The sequence below is a fragment of the Passer domesticus genome, chromosome 1, assembly GCF_036417665.1.
Source record: "Passer domesticus isolate bPasDom1 chromosome 1, bPasDom1.hap1, whole genome shotgun sequence".
Taxonomy (NCBI): domain Eukaryota; kingdom Metazoa; phylum Chordata; class Aves; order Passeriformes; family Passeridae; genus Passer; species Passer domesticus.
The window spans coordinates 15,952,267-15,967,064 of record NC_087474.1 but is presented as its reverse complement, the minus strand read 5'-3'; the positions used below and the strand labels follow the sequence as shown (position 1 = coordinate 15,967,064).

Below are 14,798 nucleotides of genomic sequence, written 5' to 3'. Positions count from 1 at the left end.
GTAGGGAAAAGCTCTTCCAAAATCCAGGCTAATTCTCTGAATAGTTTGTCTTTCTAGAGGTACTGGCAGTTAAAGAGATAGACTTGGAAAGAAAACCACAGCCCCACAGCCATGCCTCACTCAGATTGCTCTGAAAAGTGAAATTTTTGTTTTCCCTTAAAATTCTGCTGCAATATTGTTTAATCACCCCAGTAACATTCACGTATCTAAGAAACACCAATCCCAATATAGATTAATGCTTAAATCAAGTCAAATACCTAAAGGAAGCCTATAAGAAAGTTGGAGAGAAACTATTTACAAGAGCATGTAGGGACAGGACAACAGGGAATGGCTTCAAACTGAAAAAGAGTAAGTTTAGATTAGATATTGGGAGAAAAAAAATCTTTGCAGTGAGGGTGGTGAGGCACTAGAGCAGTTTGCCCAGAGAAGTTGTGGATGCCCCATCCCTGGAAGTGTGAGAATGTCCTCTGATCACAGATTCAGTCTATAAAGTCATTAAAATTCTAAATACATTAATAGTCCATATTTTCTTAGTAAGAGAAGGCTGACTGAAGGCAGTTTCCCTACCTGAACATTTGTGGGAATTAGCTTCTAAGCTGTTCTGATAGAAAAACTTTGAGGTAGGATGTTCTGCCTGAGAATTGCAGCAATTAGGCTTCAAGCAAGGAATAGCCTCTACCACATTATATCGTTGTATTACATTCAAGCTGCTATGTTTTCAGTAAAAGATAGAGATTTGATAGAAAAATATACATTTACATTAAATTCTTTGTAGCCCTTTCAAAAGTGACTGCTATGTAATTTGTTGCATAGAAAGAACTGGAGGCAAGTAAGGTGTGAATTAAATTATTTCTTTGATAAATATTCCTAATTATATTCTTATTACCATACCAGTTTCTTATTACCATTCTGTGAAGAAAGTCTTTTACATCTGTTTCAGAACTTTGGTGGCACACAGCAGATTGATGTTAAAAGGACAGATTTCAAATAAAATTTTAGCCTCTAAAGGTGCAGGAAATTAATGTAATGAAATTTAAAGAGATTAATTTAATGCCTGATACATTTTGAAAGTCATGTGAAAATTTATCTGCAGCCTTTGCCGCCTAAATATCTAAGTGTCTGATCTTTTTTCAGCAGTTAAAAAACTGGCCTGGAGTCATTTGAACACATAGCACACCTCATCTGTAGTAATAATTAATACATTCATCTGCATCTTGTAATGTGCAACCAATTTCATGGGACACTAAAGGTGTAACATCTGCTTCTGCTGACAAATACTTGCTTCTTTGAATAGTCCCTCTCAATTCAGTTTCTTTTCTTGAAATCAGGATGCTGCACAGGGCCTTTCATGTATTAATGTCAATCTAAGCCACAACTCTATAATGTGCTGTTTGAAAATGGGAGAAGAGAAATAAAATATTATTAATATTTTTGTTGTTATTACTTTAACTTTTGTCTGAAAACATCTGAGTGGCATTTCATTTGAAATTATTTGAAATTATTTCAGTGCTTCTGGAGCTCGAAAGCCAGAGGTTTTCGTGCTTAATTTTTTTTTTTATCAAAGAGGATCCTAGAGGACAAAACTCCCTATCAGCAAACTAGACAAGTTGCTGATGTCTCAAAAGCTGTGGAGGAAAGAACCATTTTTCTTTCTATGTGAAACATCTACAGCCACATGGCAAAGTGATTCTTTTAGCTAAAAAGAGGGGACTGTAATGCTGATGGAAAACTTCTCTTTAGCTATATTTTTGAGGATTGACCTTTAGGCTGATAGTCTTTACCAGGAGCACAGGTAGCTCATACTTCTTCAGGACTACTGAAACCTGCTCTCCCAGACTAGAAATGTCTCAGGATGAGCAGCTGTTGCCTTGGAAATGCCCAGAAAAAATATAAATTATACTTCCCCACTTAAGAAACGCATATTATTTCCAGCAGCACCGTTTCTTTCTGAAGGCCATGCCTGTCTATGCATCAAACATATTTTCATACCACATGTAATTAGGCTTTTGCTGTTATTACCAGGAAAGGTCACGGGGAAAAAAAGTCAGACATCTAGATGGATATTAGAAATATTCAAGTACCCATAAGGAAAATAAAATGTGGATGGACTCATTAAATCTTTATATTCAAACCTACTTCAAGACACAAGAGATTCCATGATTCCTCATAGTTTGCCCAGTAATGTAACTGTGGGGAAGGGGATATTGAAAAGGGTTGGCACTGTCCATTTTCAGTTTCTTTTTAGGTGTTTTGTTAATAGTACCTAAAACTCTCTATCACTAGAGGCTCTGGATAAGCAATACATAGGAAAGATCTATGTTTTTTTAATATGTAAAGGAGATTCCAGTGGAAAACATGGAAAAAAGGTAATGTAATCTCACTGTTGCTGGGAGATGGTGGAAAAATACAAGCTGTGTTGCTGCAGTTAATGGAATGTCTTCAAGTGTTCCTTTAGAACTGTGGATAAATAGGTTGCATAATTAAAATATGTATTGTAATAGTAATGGAATATATAGTGAAGGTGGGTGATTTTCATACTTTAAACACACTTAGTTTGCATTTTTCTGCTTTTGTATTAGTGTTGGATGTAGAAGCTGTGTGTGAATATTGTCTTGGCATTCCAAATGCAGTTTCAGATATCCCACTTTGCATATAGCTAGCACAGTTTTGTCGTGGACAGTAGCCAGGATCAGCTACAGATTTACCCTGAATACAACTCATTGGGGGAAGAATGAACTGGGGAAGGCAATATATATTGCTGTATTTAGACATACTGATATTGCTTTGTTTAATACTTGAACTACTGCTTCTATGTAGTTTGGAAGCTGCACATAGACAGAGGTCAGTGTTTGTGTTTGGAATGTAATTGGGTTATTATTTTGCTATGGAGAGAATGATTATTCTTCCTTTAAAGCTATTTGAAGTCTTTCAAAGTTAAGGAAAGAAAGAATTCTAAATACTGGTATTCCTAGATGGCCTTATTATTATTCAAAATTTCAATTTGGTGAAACTACTTAATGGCAAGACACTGTTTTGGTAGTGTATTTTTAAATTCATTCTAGGTTTACTTTAAAATGTATACATAATTTCATTTGGGCAATACTAAATGCAAGTATTAATTTCATAATTCAATTGAGTAATTAAAATAAATTCATTGATTTTTTTTTTCCTCTAGAAAAAGTTATTCTGCCAACATTGTGTATTGTCTCAGTGGTGTACCACTCTTCCTCACAAATTACGGATTGTTAGTCGTGCTTTACCACTACTAGAAATCAATTACAATTGATCAAGATGAGTTAGAATGTACAGGTGTTTCTCTTAACTATTGTTCCATGATATTTATGCCTATTCTGATACAGAAATACAGGCCAAAATATTTCAAATTCTGTGAATATACTAAAAAGGTTGAATTTTTGCAGTGTAGAGCCAGCAGCTGCTATAATGACAATGCAAGGGGAGTAAAATCAGTTACCCTCTACAGCACGTCCAAAACAATGGGCACAGTCTCCATGGAATAATGTACAACTGCATCTTGATAATTCCATCTCTTTAATTGTTCAGCTGTCCTGGTTTTCTGATGCATGAAGGAGCTTTCTGCTGGTCTGGTGGGGGAAAAAGCAGCTGAAATCTCTGGTCAGAGGTTGGGCAGGAACCCTGGGACTGGGTGTCATCCTTTCACCGTGACACATCAGTGGCTCTCGTGTTGTCTTGCTGTGACACAGTGCTATGGCCATTCCTAACATGACCTAAATGACCACAAATAGCCTTGTTAGAGGCGGTTTGTTGGCTGATCACAGCTCAGCCTGGCAAGTGTCTGGGCCATGTGGCATTGCAGAGGCCAAGAAGGCTCCAAGGACTGTGCTCAGATGGCACGTGGCACAGGTCAGGCTGCAGTGGAGGGAGTCTAGAGCCACCTTGTGCCCAGAGAATAGGTTGAGAAGTCAGTTGTGAGTGATCCACACTGATCCACATGGAATGTTGGGGCATTTTGGTTTCTGTCCCTTTTAATATATATCATCATTCCCAGCTTTACATGTCCTACTGACACTGAAGAGGAGCTCAGCATGACCTTGAGTAGTGTTCCAAACTTTTGTAGATGACTTATTCTGGAGTAGTCAGAATATCCTAGTGTGTCCTTTTGTGCTTGCCCTGCATTAGCTATAAATGCTGTCTGAATCATTCTGCAAAAATGAAACAATTAATTAAAATAATTTAATTTGAAAGTATTCAAAAATAAAATAATTTTCTTTCTGCCTTTAGCTTACTTTAAGCAGTGAGTCATAGCAAGACTTGTATTTGTCTTAGTCATTCTAGCATACATCCATAATAAAGCTGTCTGCTTCACTGGTTCAGATCAAAACCAGGCTGTTATTGTGTTGTCATTTCTGCATACCATATAGCATGACATTCACATGTTGCTGCTAAAATGCAGCAGGAGACATGGCAGAAGCTAATAAAAGTAAAAGACTTTAAAGAAAGCTTTCTTCATGAGCAGCTTGTCAAACTGCTTTGAACACAATCAAAGTAATAATTCCAAATTTTTCAGCCCAGGGTTAGCAGGGATAAGATGGATTGCATTGACTTGAGCTGTGGAGCTTTTTCATTGTTGAATGTTTAATTCTTTGTTGAAGGCTTAGTCCTGAAAATTTTTTGGGGGGGGGCCATGTTTGAATGAAAACCTTTGTGCTGTCCAGTAATAAAAAACAGAAATCATGTGGCCAAATGCTATATCCAGGATAAGCTGTTCACTTGGTCTTTCAAATATTTTCTTCTGTTAATTTACATAAGGATGTCACTGGTGGCTTAAGCATTAAAGAAGCTTGATGCTGAAAACTGGTGTCAAATGGCAGAGACACATGAAGTGAGAAAATAGCTCTTTCTGGCCAGCAAAGACTTCCACTTGGTTTTGTCATGGGTCACAAAACAGTCATCTTTTGAAGTTATTAGAAACTCTCTGGTCTCAACTGTGTATACTAAAATCCGTTCATTTTTTACCTGAAGATGGAACCCAGTGACTTATTTATACTGGAGTATTCCAGTCCCAAGGTATTTTAAATATTCTGTTCCAACAGCATAGATGTTTCCAGGTTATTATAACAGGAAAACCATGTCATAGAACAATGAGAAAAATCTCCAGAGTTTTGCTAGCCATACAGAGGGAAAAAAAACCATCCTTTTTGGGTGTCAAAGCAACAGTCAGTTTGAAATGAAAGTATAAGAAAGGCAGCATCTGAGAAGGAGGAATTTCCTCATCATCATACTGCACCAGATTGTGTGTAGCTGTACAAGTCCCTGAGGCTCTAGAGAAGAGTAGTTCTCCTATCCAAGTGCATCTGGCCAATTGTGCAACAGGACAACAAATGTTCCTGTGCATCCCTTTTAGGAAACCAGCTGAAGCCCTGAAGCATGAGATTTGATTAGAATCATTGGTGGTGTGATGCACTGAGCTGGCAGGAGCATGTGGAGGGGAGTCTGGTCACCTGCTCTACTGGAGGCCAGTCTGTAAAATGAAAGATCTTGGATTTATTAAAGAAAGAAGTTGTATTAAACCCTTTTGTTTAAAAAAAAGATTATATATCTCACAAATGTATTGAATATTCTGCCTTTTATTTAGGGCACTGTTTGTCATTTTATTATCAGTATGTACCTTTTAATGATTCTGTATCAGATTTAGGATTTAAGTTACTTTTCTTGTATTCTTAAAATATCTTTTCTTTGTCTTGAAACCTTGTGGTGAGTTTAGCATGAAAGCCACTGGACTTTCATTTCGTTAAGGTCCATTTATATTTAATACACCCTGTATTTGATAGCACAGATTAACTTTTTTATCCCCTTTTACTCCATGTCTCTTGGTTTTGTAGTAAATGCCATGGATTTGTCATATCCAAGACTGTTTATATATATAGTCTTCCTGGATACTAAGCTTTTGATTTTTCTGGGCCTTTTGGTTGTCCTTTGGATATTTCTATTTCAGTTTAAAATTTGCATCTACAGTGTGTGTTTTCCTGAGGGTTTGGGAAACACTAGTTTTCAACAGTAAAACACTATGTACATCAAAATAATACAGAAAGATAGAGAATGTGGACAAAGGATATGGAAAAGGTGGAGCACTGAATCTCTTCTTTGCCACTTTGTCTTAACTTGTAATTCCAGATCCCTGAGACCAGTGGGGAAGTCTGGAGCAAGGCAAATGTACCTTCAGTAAAGAGGGTAGAGAGCATTTAAAAGAATTGGGTGAACACAAGTCCATGGGGCCTGTTGGGATGCACCCAGGAGTGCTGAGGGAACTGGCTGATGTCATTGCAAGATCACTGCCAATAATCTTTGAAACATCTTGGAGATTGGAAGAGATTCCTGAAGCAATGAAGAAAATTATTTTCATTCCAATCTTCAAGAAAGGCAAGAAGGAGGTTTCAGAGAAATACAGTCTGGTCAGTCACATCACAGAAGGTGATGGAGCCAATAATCCTGGGAATAATTTCTAAACTATGACAGACAAGAAGGTGATTGGGAGGAGGTGACATGGATTTGTGAAAAGCAAGTCATGCTTCCTTATAACATAACACCTTCAAACATAAAATAGTGCTGAAAATTCTAATACTTTTGACTCATCATTTCAACTTTGTTTCTTATTTCTTTTTTTCCATCTTATAGGTCAGAATCTGATTTTTAGTTCTAGACTTAAATTGAGCCCTTATCACTGAGCAGTTATCAAGCATACTTTTCTCACAACAGCTCACTATTGAGCTGTATAGCCTCTGTGCTCTTTTAATTTCAAAGTTTACCTTTGGATTCAGTTTATAATCCATAAGGAATTTTGAATATTGAAATATGAAATCAAATTGTTTCAAAAAGGTTCTGAATCATCTCTTGTAAAGTCATAAAACCCACCATTTGTGTCCTTATGGTCTGTTAACATTTTCTATTAAATATCTTTCTATTCATGATAAGTAATTACACCTGGGAGAAGCTTTTTGATCTCCTTTTATAGTCTTAGTGGGGATGCCACTATATGTGGTTGCACATAGTTACATATCTGGTGTGTTGTGATGTTTGCCATTTGGATTACCAGAATTGCCTTGGTTTAATATTGTTCTTTCCCAGTTGTCTTTTGTCATTTCATAGTATGAAGGAATTGCATGATTGAAGTTTTTCTTAGCATTTTGTATACATTCAGCTGATCTGAAATGTATACAAAATGCTAAGAAAAATCTCACCAATACAACCTGAAATAAGCAAAGAAATTAGTGTCAAGGGTATCAGCAATTACAGAGGAATTGGTTTATAACTCCACCACTGTTGCAAGGGAAGTAGCTACTTCCCTGTCTGCATCCTGACAGGAATAGTAGCTTCTTCTCAAAGTGAAGCTTAAGGTGATAAAGGAAAACCTGGGACCATTAGGACATGGTGCCTCCATATCTACTAAAAAAGGTGGAATTGAGTGATTTATAAAATACTGATGTCACACCTTTGGACAAAGAGTTGTGGAAGGAGAGGCCACTTTTTGCATCATATGACATGGAACAAGAATGACAAAACATACCTGCCAGAGAGCTTAAGGTGAATGCAGTGTGAAACACTGCTGCTGTTTTACATCTGTTTCCCTAGGAGATAAAAAAAATATTAGGAAATAACTCAAAGCATTTTGGCCTGTTTTGATCTGTAGGGTTAAGAGTGTGAGCCGTTTTTAGCCCAGACACTATCTGGAGGAATGATGGAGTTAATGATGTTCTTAATCTGCAGAAGATCACAATGAGGATGCTTGGTAGTGAAGTGTACACTGAAGGCACAAATAAAGAATGAAGAAATAACTAAGGGAGTGAAAGACCTTGGGAGTAAGGTCAAGGTTGTTCTGTATAAATGCAGTCTCCCTGCTTTGTGTCAAATGGGAGATTAGTACAATTTACTAGGGCTGGCCCTTCCTTCCTTAGCATCAGGCACTAAAATGGGCATACTGCTGTCTCAGGACATCATCACAGAGGGATGTTGTACAGCCTCCCAGTTTAGATTATAATGTCTGCTCAGATTGGGCGCTGTGAGACAAGTCTTTCCTAATAATACGGAACTAATTTCTGCCCTGTTTTTCTTTTATTGAGTGCTAAGGTCAGAAGCAGGTGGCTTTACTTGCAAGGTTATTTCAATATGCCTGTTTTCACAATGAAAACCTTGAAAAATATTCATAGTATACTCATAGTGTAAGTGTCCTGATTTTCAGTTTTTAGTAGTAAAATGGTGCTTGAAAAAATAATAAGAAATACAGCTGTATGCACAATATTTTCTTTTTGGTGGTGTGCTTTGGTATTATTAATGCACATATTTATAAAGCTCTTAACTTTCATAAGAAAAAATAACTCATATGTAATAAAACATCATTTTTGGACATAATTTAGATTTTCTTAGGATAATATTTGACTCATTTTGCAACAAAACAGTAGTAAATGTGGAAGGGAGGAGCAAGATGGTTTTGTTTGAAAATATGTAGGTTAAAAAAAGTGGCCAGCTATATGCTTGACTGGTTACTGAAATGCTGGAAGAAATGTTACTAAGTGTGGAATTACATCATCTTTCCTCTATACACAGAAAAAGCCCAAGGAAATATCATTTGTCATAAGACCTACGCTGCATAATCTAAAATGCCACTTTAATGCTGAGAGCAAAAGGATTAAAAAAACCAACCAAACAAAAAGCACACAAAACCCCCAAGAGCCTAAAGAAAGTGGTGAACAATTCAAATTAAATCAGTTTTTTACTGAAATGAAAGAAGGTTGAGGAGGAAAAAAAATCTTCAGTTCATTTAATAATTACAGTTTGAAGAGGCAAAAAAAACAACAGTGCATAGACAGAGAACATTGAACACACTAATGTACCTTTTATATTTTGTTCCTTATCTCTACAGAAAGTTATGATTATTTATAAAATCTGACACTGGAATCATAAACATATAGTCAGTGTTTTTCTTTGTCTGCAGATCAGAATCTCATATCCTTGTCCAAAATTGCAAAAAAAGAGCTTTGCACAGGGGACTCCCACAATATGGAGGAAGGGAGAGTAGCCTCAACTCCCTCTGAAATCAAGGATCTCACATAATAATGTCTATTGGCATCCCTGCAGTGGTTTCAGAGCTGAGGTGATGTGCGACATGTTTATTCTGAGAGCTCAGAACAGCCACAGACTCTGTGAGCCGGAAGCTGGATCTCAGACAACTTCTTGAGATGGCAAAAACAAAGCCCCTGCTTAGCTGAGTAGAAGTAGGATTGATGGACTTTGTGCTAAGACTCACATTGTCCTGCTTTCCGTGATGCATAACACTGTGTAGTGGACTTTCTGCAGACATAAAGAGAGAAAAAGATGGAACTTTCTCAAGGCTGGTTTAGACTAGAGGGAGGCAGCTACACTGGTTGCATTTATCTCAATGGAACAGGCAGGGTATTTCTTGCAGTTTTTATTTTCAGATGTTGCATACTTTTCTGTGAGAGGCAAATGCAGATATTTAGTGAATCAGAGCTGAACATGTAGCTTTAGAGTGAAAAAACAGATCAAGTTCTCTATGGTTTCTTACCTATACTGAAAAATCCCCAAAACAGCTAAACCCTGCCCAGAGAGAGGTTTCGTTAATATTCCCATTGGATAGCTAATGTGAATTGCTCTTGTTATGAACAGTGTGCAGGCTTTTCAGGGAAGAGAAGGTCAAGCATTTCCAAACCAGAAAATACAGAGTTGAAACTGGACAGTGGTGCTCACTGGAGCTTCATGTGTTTCAGAACAATGAAATGGAACTCACAGAGTGAAACCAAGTCGGTTTACATTTTAAAGAAAAGGCAAATGTATGTATGAAGGCAAAATAAGTGAACTCCAGTGTCAGTCAGACTGAGGCTGGAGCATGTGTATGTAGAGCTGGCCACCCATGGCATCAGCTCTTCAGAATATGCCCCTGGTGGACCTCACTGTTGGCTATTACACAAACCCATAATAGTTTAGGACTTGCTAGCTGAAGGGCTGTTTTTCTCCATGTGTGGACTTCACCATTATTTGTGATTCATAAATCCATAATAGTTTAGGGCATGCTGGCTGAGAGGCAGTTTCTGTGTTGTACTGTCCCCTTTGCATGCACTAGAGCTATTTCCAACCAATTCCCTTGTTTTTTAAGGAAGGAAATTGGTGGCAGGCCGCTCAGAATTGTGCTGTAGCCCACTTGAATTTCTAATATTTCAGTGTCTTTTAACTCAAAACTGCAGGAATCTTTGAACTTCAGAGTTCACTTTCCAACCCTTGGCCTGAAATAGTTAATTCCCTAAACTACAGCTCATATTGCAAAGCTGATTTACAGGATTGTTGCTTTGAGAATGTGCTTTGAGCATGGAGAGACTTCTGCTTTTGTAAGAATTTTTGAGGTTTCACTGTTTTGTTGTTTCTGTTTTGTTGTTTCTTTTTTATAGCAGAGCAGTTAAGAGAGGAGAATAGGTATCTTTTATAGTGTTAACATGAAATATATATTTTTATTTTTTTTTTTAATTAAACAGAGGGTGAGTGTCAGGAGGGATCATTAGAAGGTGTGGAAGGTACAGTACTTTTCCACCCTCCCTAAGATGTTTTACTGCTCTCTTGAAACAGGATGTAGAAAACCTTTAATTAACAAGTCAAAATATATGAAGTCAGATTGCTAATCAAATGCTCATTTGGGACTAAGTCCCAGTCCTGCTGAAGCCATTGGAAAAAAGGATGCAGAGAACCTTTCAGGACTGGGCCTGTCTTTCCAGAGAACTGGAAAGATGTATCTGAGATTCACCTGTGCAGGAAGTTGTAGCATGACAAGACAAGGATGTCCCTTCAGAAGGGCTGTCTTGGATGGAAAGTGCTCTGATGATGGCTTCCCCTCGTTCTTCCAGGTGTGTCTGCTCAGCTGACCAGCACTCGTCTCCGTCGGAACACCTCCGTGGGCACCCCGTTCTGGATGGCTCCAGAGGTCAGCTTTCAGAACATTTTGTCACTGGTACTCGAGCTGCTGTATTCTGCATTTCTGCTCTTTGTCTTTCTTCCTGGTCCTTTCACCAAATGAAACAGCAATGTCCTTTTAAAAAGTGTTTTAAACCTTTCTGTCTTACATGTTTGCAAGAATTAAGTTAAAATCAGGTTTGTTTTTGAAAGTACAAGATTAGAGGCAGGGAGCAAGACTCTGAAATGCTTACTAAAATACTGAAGAATATAGAGTGCTACTGTTGGTACTTTCCAGCCTTTCAAGCTCTGAAACTATAGATGTCTCCCCATGGAGGGAAGGAGCTCAGGATGGTACTGTGACACATTATAGCTTCTATTTTTTGACTTCTGCACCTGAAAAAATTTTAATACTATATATCCATACTTGCTTCAGCAAGAAATGGAAAAGGTTATTATGAATGAAAATGCACTATGATTCTGTGGAGATTTTTCCTGACTGAAATTGAAGCATATACAGGTACATTTTAAGCTGAGACAGGAAAAATATTTCCTTATAAATGAGCTTATCTACTTCGAGTATTTGTGTGCACACAAACACATGCAAGTACATCTGTTTATAAATATTTGTTTTTATCAATACACTCTGTTCATAAACATAGCTCTATCCATATAACTTATGGTATGCATGTTGGTTTAGATCTGCAGTAATGGGATGAAAAATTCTAGATTCATCCAGCATTATGGATAAGCTGAAATGTATTTGAAGGTAAATACTTTGCTGTGAATTTTGTCCAGATCCACTTGACTGGAAATTGGCTGATTTGGTTGAATAAGGACACAGTAAGAGATAGTGAATCCAGCTTCTGCTTTCCTGATGGTTTCACTTCATAGAGAGAGCAGTATAGTTACATAATTACTTAGCAAGAATAATCCATATAAAGAGTTGTAGGGTTGCTGAGTTTACTTCTATTTCCTCTGTTGTGGGATGCAATTTATCCAGCTGAAAAAGCCATGGATTTGTACCCTTTCTCCAAATCAGAGAACATCTGGCTGGAGAATGTGGTGTTCATGGACACCTTCTTTCTCTAGCTGAAACATTGGGGGGTTTTCAGCAATTGGATGGATGCTTTAGCTTTCTAAATATGTGCATATCTGTTTATTTCACTGAGTAATCTGTAAGAGATTCCTCCACCTGTGGGTGTGCTCTTAAATGTGGACATTTAACCATCCCTGTCTTTTTCTCCAACAGGTGATTGCCTGTGAGCAGCAGCTAGATAGCTCCTATGATGCTAGATGTGATGCATGGTCTCTGGGTATTACTGCAATAGAGCTGGGAGATGGAGATCCACCTCTTGCTGATTTGCATCCCATGAGGGCACTCTTCAAAATACCAAGGTAATAGCTTGATGTCTTTGTTTGTTGATGGGTCAGACTGAACTTTTTTCCTAAAGTTTGCTTTCCAAAAGTTTTTGCTTCCCAAAAGTTTTCTTTCTTCACACTTAGACCATGTAAGTTTGTGGACTTTATATTATTTATACTAGGAGGTAGGCTTAAAATACCTTGCCCAGTTGTATTTTCTGCAGGCTCTGCTTTAACCATGTGTACGCATTGACAAGTTCAGAGCTGACTTTTAGCTGCATTTGAGAAAAAGTCATAGGGCCTTCTCCTGAGTGAGCTGCTGCCACATGAATGCAGGGCTTGCTTGAGTCTCATATATTCTGTTACAAAGAATGACATATGGTAGAAATACAGAGTCTGAATATGCCACTGGGGTGAACAGGTCGCATATTTATCTTCTATCCTTTGAAGCAGAGGTTGTTCCCCCACTCACATACATTTAGGCTACATTTAGCACAAGCTTTTCATTAGCTTGTGCTGCTTCTGGCAGTTCCAGTGTTGCTGTCCTTGGGCAGTGCAAATAGCAACTTCTTTTGTGTTTTTTGCTTTGAAGCTGAAAATATAAGTAACCAATGTGCCACTTATGGCATTTCAAAGAACATCAATCTTCGAGTCTGCAGGTAATGATCATACAGTAGTATTTTCTGGATTTCATCCTAAGAACTGGAGCAGTACCACAACAGCTTAGCCCCACATAGCATATGTAAGTGCTTAGAGTCCTTTTCAGCCAAGACACCCAAATTAGTTTAAATTAGTTTTAGTTTTTAGAAATCTTAGCTGACTTGGCACTGAAGCAGAGTATGAATGGTCTTCCTACCTTTGCTTGCTATTGAAAAAGCAGTTGCAAACTATTGTGGTCAGTCACTGCAGCTAGGACTTCAAAAAAGCTTTTGGCTTATACTCTTTCAAGTACTGGTCACCTTTCTGCCCTAGAGCAAATATAGATCAATAACCTTTCATTCTGTTTAGTAAAACCTGAGAGCGATAGTGTAAACATTAAGCAGCACTTAAGAAAAGCAGTTATGGAGATTGAAAAGAGACAGTAAGTCACCTTGTCTATTGGCTGGTCATTCCTTTTGTCTTCACGACCTTACTCAGTGAAAATGGCATTTCTGAATGGAAGAAGACTGTCAAGACCATTTCAACTAAAATAACACCTAGGGTAAACAGCTCTAACAATAGAAAAGAAATCAGTATATGCATTTACAATAAATCTGTATTTAAACCTTCACTTCCGATTATCTTCTGATGAATGAGGAATGATTAATAAAGAACCAATTCCTTTGGACACTTTGTTCAGGAAGTTGATTAATTCAGTTTTTCTGAGAAAACTTAAAATAGAATTGCTTTTTAAAATTTCTCCTAAGAAAGTATATTGTTTCAGGCTTGAAAAAATGAACTTGCCATTACAAGTGAATAGTGAATAATGGGTTGTTAGTTTAATTTATTTTTATTGATTTGATTGAAAAAAATCACAGTGTTTCTTAGCTACACTTGGTAGATTATCTCAAAGCTATTTTTCCTTATTAGTTATGTAAAGTAGGAGAACCAATAAGGCATTGCATGATCTACCCATGCTCTTTTTACCAGTGGAAATCAATATCTTTTTTCAGTGGCCTTCTAAAACTCATTACTCAGTCTGGCTTCACACATTGTTTTTGTCAAGTGAGTAGCTTATTAACTTATCACCACACTGACCTTTGCAGGAATCCTCCTCCGACGCTACAGCAGCCTGAACTGTGGTCACCTGAATTCAATGACTTCATTAACAAGTGAGTAACAACTGAGACCACTCTGCTTGAATATGGAACATGTGTAAATGTCATGTGTAAAATATCTTTTGTCAAAATCTGTTGCAACTAATACTCTCCCTTAAAAGGCTAGTTAATAAATCCATTTGACTTCCAAGTGAGGCTCTGTAATTATACATGAAATAGCATTTCAACACCCTTGACATTTTCTAAGTAAAAAATACTTAGTTTTAAAATGCAATAATTTTAACTTTTTGGGCTCATCAATTCTGTGAAGTCATGTCAGTTTTCAGTGCAGAGCTGTTTTGATTAAGACAGATACATTTATTATGGAGTCATGAATGAACTCCAGACAAGCATTCCAAAACTTAACTGTGAATCCTCAATGATCATATGTTTTTTTCTGCCAGCACAGGTGCTTGACTAAAGATTATGAGAAGCGTCCAACAGTATCTACTCTTTTGCAGCATGATTTTATTAAGCAAATTGAAGGAAAAGAAAACGTGCTACAAAGGCAACTCATGGAATTTATTGATGTTCATCAACAAATGGGAGTCACTGAAAAGGCAAGGTAAAAGTAGCTAAAGAGTAGACCAGCTGGGTCAATTTTGATACTTCCACTGTTTCAGAATGACTAGCACTCAGAGAAAGATTCAACCCTTATAACTTTAGATGGAAAAAATGGAAAGTTTAATATTGGGGGTCCCATGCACT

At 37.4% G+C, this 14,798-nt stretch overlaps 1 protein-coding gene across 11 annotated transcripts in view; it reads left to right on the top strand.

Moving 5' to 3' along the window:
* The window catches only part of MYO3A (myosin IIIA), a 116,772-nt gene that overhangs the window by 37,285 nt on the left and 64,689 nt on the right, over positions 1–14,798 (top strand). For 9 of the 11 annotated variants that reach the window (XM_064407490.1, XM_064407548.1, XM_064407500.1 and 6 more), the window contains 4 exons: positions 10,887–10,963; positions 12,185–12,330; positions 14,040–14,105; positions 14,500–14,655. In XM_064407490.1, coding sequence (XP_064263560.1) covers positions 10,887–10,963; positions 12,185–12,330; positions 14,040–14,105; positions 14,500–14,655 — 445 coding nt within the window. Of the gene's footprint in view, positions 1–10,886; positions 10,964–12,184; positions 12,331–14,039; positions 14,106–14,263; positions 14,366–14,494; positions 14,656–14,798 lie in introns of those variants that run through there. The other 2 variants (XM_064407577.1, XM_064407567.1) reach the window with 2 other exon arrangements.